General features: G+C 34.0%; 1 protein-coding gene across 1 annotated transcript; it reads right to left on the bottom strand.

Moving 5' to 3' along the window:
- Window positions 1-3,655: 3,655 nt before the first annotated feature.
- Window positions 3,656-5,889, bottom strand: LOC108993099 (cytochrome P450 705A12-like). The gene is made up of 2 exons (XM_018967863.2): window positions 4,906-5,889; window positions 3,656-4,493 (listed from the first exon to the last, which is right to left on the bottom strand). The coding sequence occupies exons 1-2, from the start codon at window positions 5,851-5,853 to the stop codon at window positions 3,846-3,848; spliced, it is 1,596 nt and encodes a 531-aa protein (XP_018823408.1). The 5' UTR covers window positions 5,854-5,889; the 3' UTR covers window positions 3,656-3,845.
- Window positions 5,890-9,126: the final 3,237 nt, after the last annotated feature.

Consider the following 9,126-nt stretch of genomic DNA (forward strand, 5'->3'; position numbering starts at 1 on the left):
GATATGGTACGGGGATAGATTGTCTTTTTGATTTATTTGAGGCACTTAGGAGTATAATTTAACATAATGAATTGCACCATTAGACTCGTATGAATATCTAGAATTTTATGCTGCAATAAAAATGTTCGATCTATTTTGGTGAATTCTAGACCATCGGGAGAGTGCCACATGATATCTGGTTCAAACAGCCATCAAATCACCATGTTGGATGTCCAAATCAACTGAGGATCATTATAAATTTTTTTTGAACAAATGCACCATCACAACCCTTCATTTGGAGCACACTTTACACTTTGTCAAGTGGAGTAGAAATGTGTAAGGTGGGAGAAGTGAAAATTAAGCAACCTACATGTCTTCTCACAACTCCATGCCTTTCTTACACCACTACACTATTCCAACCACGCAATTACAATGGACAACCATCAAAGGGGGTCTGAAACGCTAATGAAACCCCAAACCATGGTGTAGTAGCCGAAACATCAAGACTCCCAAACCCCATTAGTAATGCTACTCGGTTTGATTAAGCAAGCTTCTCTCATTGGTTTAAACCAATTCTACAGGCAACCAACCACTCATGTACTTCATTTGACACTCTCATCCACCTTCTTCCACCATGTTACACACAATTGACAAACCCAATTAGGATTGGGCTTGAAACCCCGAATGAAACCCAAACTAAACTCCAAAATGAGGCAATTGGGTATAGAGATTTTTAGTCCACCGAATGGCCTCCCTTGCACTTAACCTTTCTCACATGAAATTGTCACTTGAATGACCACTCTCATGGCCAACATTTTACCCTAGCCCAAATAGTGGCCATCACACCTAAGAGCGCCGCCCACTCCCATCACTACTCAATTGGTCAAGCTTCAAGGCTCATCCACCATGGGTCTTGTCCAACCAGTCAAGCAACCCTCCCATCAATTGGTCACACCACCAACTACCCAAGGTTGGCCCCCATCTCATCTCTCCTTAATTCCCACGCCTCCCTCCATCTTTCCCACACTTAGCATTTTTTTTTCCTTCCAACAGAGCAAACCAAGAGAGAGAGCTTTGGAGAACAAATTTCTAGTGCTGTTTTCTTTGTGTTCCAGCTTTGTAAGTCTCCATGCCTAGCCCAAATTTCTTATATTTTGTTAAGCTTTAAGTCTTTAATGTGTGGGAGAGTGTGGGTTAATTTTATTGGAGGTTTGGAGGTTGATTATTCGTATTTTGGTGTGATGGAGTTTTGAGAGTCTAGTGTTAAGCTTGAAGTTTTTATTGATTTGAAGAAAAGTTTTGTAAATCTCGGTTCCATGATGTCTTCAAATGATTTTTGTGTAAGTTTATGGGTTGATTTATAGCATATTAGGATTTAAAAAAATGTTTTTTTTATGATTTACAAAATGATATATCCAAATCCTTCAAATGAGTTTTGTTTGGTTTAATTAGTTTGTTATTTTAGATTTAGGATCTTGAGTCTATGGTTTTTATTTTTTAAAATTTTGTTCTTAAAGCTTTCATCAATGGATTAAGTAGATTTTTAAAGTTTTATGACTTAGGTCTTTGTTGGATTTTTTATGATTTGGAGCCTCTAGGATTTAGGTTGGTTATGGTGTTCATTATTTGCTAAGAAATGTTGGATTTGATGTTTATATCAAGTTAGAACTTGAATGTGAGGTATATGAATGTGTTGTTTCAAAGTTTTATTGCATGTAAATCAACGATTTAGTCTTTATGTTCAAGGCCAAGCATGCTATGTTTCAGGTTCTACGTTTTCTATGCAAGTTAAGTCTCATTTGATGTGTAAGCTGAGTTTTGTTGCTTAGTCAAGCATGCTATAAACTAGGTATGTGTGATTATCAACTCAATTGAATTTATTTTGAAGCATTGCACCCATCCAAGTGGGTCTTCAAATGAGCTAGTTCAGCCCATGCATGGTGCACGCTTCGGGCTTGGCCCAGGGCTAATTTCATGCCTTGTTAAAATTAAAGCATCGTGTAGCTATGGTGGTTTGAACCCATACCCTATCTTTTGAAACAAAACACCTTTACCACTAAACCAATGCATCACTTTGAGATAGCTGTTCACAAAAATAAATAATAACCCACATTCAATAAATTTACATATTTAATATCACAATCTATAATCAATATAACAATTTCACTAGGTATCAGAGTAGAGATCTTAAGTTCGAACCATGACTTTACGTTTTACCTTATTTAATTAAATGTTCAACGTGCTAGGCTCACTACTGAGTAGAAGTACTATCACCCACCTATATACATATATATATTTTGTATTTTACACGTTTTCATCTTTAAAAGGCTTCACTTGATGAGTAGTTGACTCTCTTTCAATTGCCACTATAGAGTGAAAATGGTGGTTTCCCAGCACAGGAGCCTCGACGAGAATCCCCCTGGATGCGTGTAAGCCTTATGATAAAACATCGTCAAATGTCTGTTCATAACTAGGGTAAGAAATCATTGTATATATTTTTCACAAAAGTTCAACCCCACGGAAGTCTTTGAGGATCTTCTCTTTGAGGGAGAGTAAGATGCAAGAGATAACTTCATCCCACGTCTGCAATTTCTATTAGTTCAATAGGGACTGTAAAACAAAAAATAGTGAGAGAAAAATTTGCTTCAAAACGCGTTACAAATGTCGTTTTCCTTAAGACAATTGCCCCCACCAATAAAAGTATGCACACGGGGTACAAGCGAATTTACCTCCAAGATACAATAAAACCCAGAACAAGTCTGTTTGTCTAACTACGTTATGCACACACGAAATTAGACCCAAATACTCTCAAATTTGGCTATTCAACCAAAAGATTAGAAATTTGTTCTCTGCAGAATGAATAGATCATAATAAGAAGTTTTGAAGAAATAAAATTTTTTGGGGGAGATAGAATTTCGAAATTGCCTTCTTAAACTCTATCATTCTATAAAAACTATGTTTAAATTCGTAAGACAATGAGTCTATTTATAAAGGACCAAAGGATGTGAATGAAAAGTTGTAACTTTTTATTTTTGCTGTAATCTGATCCGAACATGTATATTTATTACACCTGGTGTGGGCATGATCGCATGCAGCTAATTAAACATGATGTCAAATTATATTAATATAATTTTGTTCCTGCATTATTAATAGAGAAATGGTAGATCCACCAAGAATTTCTATCGACATTTTGTACCGAAAGTTGTTTATATTTTATATTTTTTACTAAATAGTTAAGAAAGTATTTTTTAATAAGTTTGCGAATTTTTTTATTTTTAAAACATTTAAAAAATGTTTGAAAAAAAAGAAACAAAAATTAAAATAAAAAATTACACTATTTGATATAAAAAATTGGTAAAGTCTCTGTGGCTCTAGCACCAATACTCTTATTAATATTTGAAATGTGATATTTATTTTTTCTTGTAAAAGTGGATCCCTTGTTTTCTCTTTTTCTTTATACATGAAAGGTGAATCCAACTATATATATATATATATATATATATATATATATATATATATATAGGTTATGAAAATTAATTCCATGGACAGATCGAATATAGAAAACATTAATTATGAGGAATTTGAAATTAACAACTAAATATTAATTATTATCCAGCTAGCCGAATATATATATTAAAAAAAAAAAAAAAACCACACACGCACAAGATCAGATCAGTTGGCGTATAAAACATTATTATAATGAGTTATCACTCAAATCAGATCATTAGGACATTAATCCCAATATAATAACCACAAGCCTTATTTACATCAACATTAGTTTGGCCTGCTGATCGGTAGTGTAGAAAGGTGAGAGAGCATACATGCATGATCTTCCAGATCTATACTCTTAAGTGCAGGAAATTATATTAATTGATCGAAGAAGCAAATGGGTTGAAGCAAATCACGGGAAGGCATTTGAGGGGATGAGCCAAGTGTATAAAAACTCCCTTTCCAACTTCCATATTTACCTTCACCTTGTTTTCATGATCCCCACCAACCTTCCAATCAAAGCATTGAACCATGGCTGCCACAGCAGTATGCATCATGGTCAACCCCAACTTTCCACCAGGACAAGCTCTCCTTCCCCCTCCAAAAGTAAGAAAATTTGAATTTTCTGCAACACTGATCCCATCTTCATGTTCTTTAGACGAAACCAAGAACCTTTCTGGCCAGAACTCGTTTGGATTGTCCCATAGCTCTGGATCTCTCATTATAGCATACAGATTGATTGCCACCATAGTATTCTGGGGCACATCAAAGCCTTTTATTTTACAAGCTTGGCGGCATTCTCTTGTCGTCACAGGTAATGGTGGATATAGTCTTAGTGTTTCTTTCACAATTGCTTGTAAGTAAGGAAGATTTACCACGTCTGATTCCTTAACTAATCTAGAACTGCCTACAACCAATTTAATTTCTTCTCTGAGCTTTCTGAATACGTTTGGATGATTGATGAGCTCAGCTAATGTCCATAAAATGGCCTCCGTTGAGGTTCCTGTGCTTCCCACGAAAATATCCTGGCAATAGGGTGGAATTTGAACTCATCATGAATTTCATTTCAGCTATTAAATCAATACTGTATAATTGAGATTTACTTAATTGAATTTTCACTTGAGAAATGTCTGAACTAATTATTAGTACTTTATATGTGATTTCATCTTTCTTTAGACCTTTTAGAACCACAAGGTTTTAACTTAATTTATCAATTATGCAAAAGGAAAGGGGAGGATTACTGAATGGAAAATGCTATTTATATTTGTGTCAATTACTGAAAAATGATAAAAAATTTAAAATTAGAAATTCAAACTTTAAATTAAAAAAAATATTGATAAAATGAGGTTGTCACTCAATACCTATAGCAGAAAATTATACATATATGTGACAGTACGTACTCTTACTGAATCAAGTACAATATATGAAAGAACTTACAATTAATAAAGCCTTGAGATGGGTTCGGGTCATCTTGACCTCAGCCTTATCATCATTGTACACCTTCAACAACACATCCATCAAATCCTCGTTCTCTCCCTTCCGAGTTTTATCTTCATGCTTCTTTAATATCTTTTCCAAAAGCTCGTCAAACCTCAGAGTCACATCTATTACCTGACTTCCGTAAAGCCAGAAAGCCAATCTTTTTAGGGGCCCTAACACATCCCCAATAAAAATCTTTGACCCAACCTCAAAGGTCTCTTTCACCAACTCCCTAATCCTCTCAGCTTCATCATTTTTCTCTGAACACCTTGTACTCATGGCCATCCTGCATACAATGTTATTTGTAAGCTTCATAAGCTCAACGCCCACATCAACAACATCTTTCTTCTTAGCACTCTCAAACACTTCATGCAAAAACCGGTCAAGTTCTTCCTCCCTGAGAGCCCGTGACCGTTCATGTTGTCGGGTTGAGAACAGTTCATTCATGCATACTTTCTTGATGAACTTCCAATAATCACCATACGGGGCACTGAAAAATCCTGATTCTCCATATGGGATTTCATCGGCGAAAGGTAATTTTGGGTGTTGCGCAAAAGAGAGATCATTGGTTTTGAATATCTCTTTTGCTGCAGAGGCTGATTGGACAACCATGCACCATCGAGAAACACCAAGGCGGAGATTGAAAATAGGGCCATATTTGGTGGAGAGGTTTTGCAATGATTCATGAAAGAATGGCCCAAGGAGGTGGAGGTGACCTATGAAGGGTATCATCGGGGGGCTCGGAGGGAGCTTGAGATTGGATGCTTTTGGCTTGGTTAACTTGTTGAAAAAGAATTTGAACAAGAATATGGCGGAGAGAAACGAGAGAAGAAAGTAGAGGAAGTAGTGCTGCTGGATGTCATTCTTGATCATGGCCATCCTGGCTAATTGCATGTACTGTAACATAACCCCCAATGGAAATGGTAGCTATGTTCGCAAATTTATAGAAACGCACCAACTAAGCACATGAACTTTGTAGTCGAGGATGTCATTTGAGAATGGGGTTAGAAGAGAGACGCCCATCTCTATATCTTTTATTTGTATTTTTTTTTTTTTTTTGTAGAGATAATGAGAGATGCTAGGGAGCCCTCTTGGGCTATTTTTTTTGTTTTGTCCGATTGGATTTTTTTTTTATTTTTTTTGACTTAGTGATTAAGAAAATATTGTTTAATAATATTGTGAATTTTTTTCTTTTTGAAAAAATATTTAAAAGTGTTAAAAAATGATGTGGAAAAAAAAATTTTAAGATTTTTTTATTTTTTTTTCACATCATTTTTTTAACGCTTTTAAATATTTTTTAAAAAATAAAAAATCACAATATTATTAAATAATATTTTTTTAATTACTAAGTAAAAAAAACTAAAAACAAAATAAAAAACTCAAACGGGCAAAAAAGAAAAAGGGAGCCCAAAACGAGCTCCCTAGCATTTTTCATAGACAATATTTAGTGTTTTGTAAAATTAATTTAATTATGAATGTTCTTTTTTTTTTTTCTAAATTAATTGTTAATTTCTATTATATATATTTTTTAATTATTTTTTTTTATAAAATTAATGTCACCGTTCGAACGGAATATATACCATTCGAACGTTTCTCCTTTCCTGCCAGATATATTTCTGGAATAAATTACAGTTCAAACTTTGTATTTTTTTTTATAGGAAATAGACTTTGTTTCATCCATGAAGGAAGTTACAGCTGTGACTAGTCAATACAGAGAAAAACTCTAAATATAAGCCAAACTCTACATCTATTATACGTCTCCCCGCACACAAATTTTTTTGCGACGAACATTGTCTTAACTTCTAAAAACTCTCATAAGAGAGTATCACTCTCTGTATTAAAATAGAGATAAACTAACCCCCACCTCCAAAGAGGTGGGTTATCCAAACCACCCCATCCTCCAAGAAATGAGAGGTATCCAACCACCCCATCCAAAAGGAGAGATATCCAACCCCCCCATCCTCCAAAAGAGGAAGGGTTACCCAACTATGGACATAAGTCCACTAGCCTATGTTCAAACTCTGTATTTTACGTAAGAATATTGATTAATATATTAGTTCAAACGGTAACTCAATTTTCCTCTAAATTTAGTGACTTTACCCGTCAATTTTCCATTCGATAATATATAATATATGTTCGAACATGGATTAATGTTGACGTTCGAACGTTGTTGTATGTTGTTAAGTTAAGGACCCGCTAAGTTTTGTCACTTAACGTACCAAATTGTCGTTCGACCATATATAATATCCGTTCGAAAGTTTATTTTATTTTCTTTGAGTGTTTTTTTTTTATTATGTTCAAATGGTTATTTTATTAGGGACAAAATTTTTCGACCGTACATATACCATTCGAATATGTTCGAACTGTAAACACCTTCTGTGGTTTTTTTGAAACTAAATTTGAATTTTGTCCCTACATATCATTTTTTGGGACAATTTTCATTTCTTTCCAAATAAAAATGGTCCCAAAAACGAATTGTTGTTGTAGTAGCATACTTATCACGCTATCTATTTTATATTATATTATGGTCAAAGACTCAAATAAATCATCTTTCCTTCTTTGGAAGCTGTGTATATTGTAGATGTAACAAGTCAAACTAATAAATATGGCTATTGCAATGTACGTGTTAATGCTAATTAGGTTAGGTATTGAATCTTAATTAATGTCATGACTAAAATGCGTCCTAACAAATTAGATGCTATATTGTACGTAGATATGTTAGCAGCTAGATCGATGATCATAGTGTTGTACGTTTCAAAGCAAAAATATTGATCCAACTTTTCACACACATGTGTATATGTGGCTAACTTTTCAAGAGCATTCCCAATGAATGATGTAAAATACAGTTAATTGTAAAATATGAAAAAACTTGATCAAAAATTAGCTACAATGGATATGTTGCATTTCATCTTCATTTTTCATATATTTTACTACATTGATCCCACTACATCTAGAGGACACTGTTAACACATGTAAAACATTTTTAATTCGTCTTTCTTGTGAATGCTTATTTCCCCAGTGCTGAACTTTAGCATAATTTCATTTAGCCCCTGTTGTTTGTTTGGCGCAAACTTTTCCTTTGTTGCCGTTGCGCCTGCAGAGCAAAGTTCATTACCGATCTTTGTTGGTCCTCGATTCGGGCTACTTCAATTTAGACGAAAAGCTCTCTCTTTATGGTTTCTATTTGGCGTTCTTTCTTGGCTAGAAGCCTTGAAACATTGAGATAAGTTTAGGACGTCGGGGCCTCGGGATTTCGTGGAGAAATAAAATCTGAGTTTACTCTTTTTGGGTGTCAAATATGTGTTTTATTTTTCTTTCTCCCTCTTTATTTTTTTTTTTTTTTTCGATTAGAACAAATGGGTTTATATATATTTGCTTTGCTAGTCTTACTTAGGCTTTGTTGGGTTGCTGAGAAAGTCTTGACAAATTTCACTTGGGTGGAGAAAAAAAAAGACGACAAGTGTTCGTTTTACTAAAACTATTTTTAGAGTCCATTACCATTGATGATAGTTTGTTTGATATCACTTTTCAGGTGAAGAAGATATTGAAGATGGGAGATATTGTAAATATTAAAAGATATGAGAACATTGTAGATTACTTAGAGAAAATATTTAAAATAAACAAATAATAAAAAAATCATATTTAAATGATATAAATGAAAAATAGATAAGATGATGTATGGTATATTACAAAAGTCAATATATAAAATAGAAAAAATGAATTTTAATGATGTATTTTAAAGAATAAGATCATTGAGAAACCATTGAGTGCTCTTAAACTATGTAATTTATCATTTTTGTCATTCCACTTAAACACACATAATTTATATATCAATATGTGTTTATTTAAATAAAATGATAAAAGTGACAAATTACATGTTGGTGTGTATGAGATAATAAGTAGAATTTTTATTTGTAGAGAGAGAAAACTTCTCTCTAGCCTTGCCAACAAAGAAGATTGTACAGTACAATGGGTTAATTGTCGATGCACTAATTTTGCGATTGCCCTATTTCTCAATGCAAACTTTTAATGCGATGCTCATGACCTAAGTCATGTTAAGGCAACTGTACATGAGAAGAAAGAAAGAAGTATCGCATGTAGCTGGGGGGTGCCCTAGGCCTAGCCTAGGTCCTCAGTAGAGAAATTGGATATTGGTTTGGTGGATACTGGATAGAGCCT

This window comes from Juglans regia, chromosome 15 (genome assembly GCF_001411555.2).
Source record: "Juglans regia cultivar Chandler chromosome 15, Walnut 2.0, whole genome shotgun sequence".
In the NCBI taxonomy this organism is placed as follows: domain Eukaryota; kingdom Viridiplantae; phylum Streptophyta; class Magnoliopsida; order Fagales; family Juglandaceae; genus Juglans; species Juglans regia.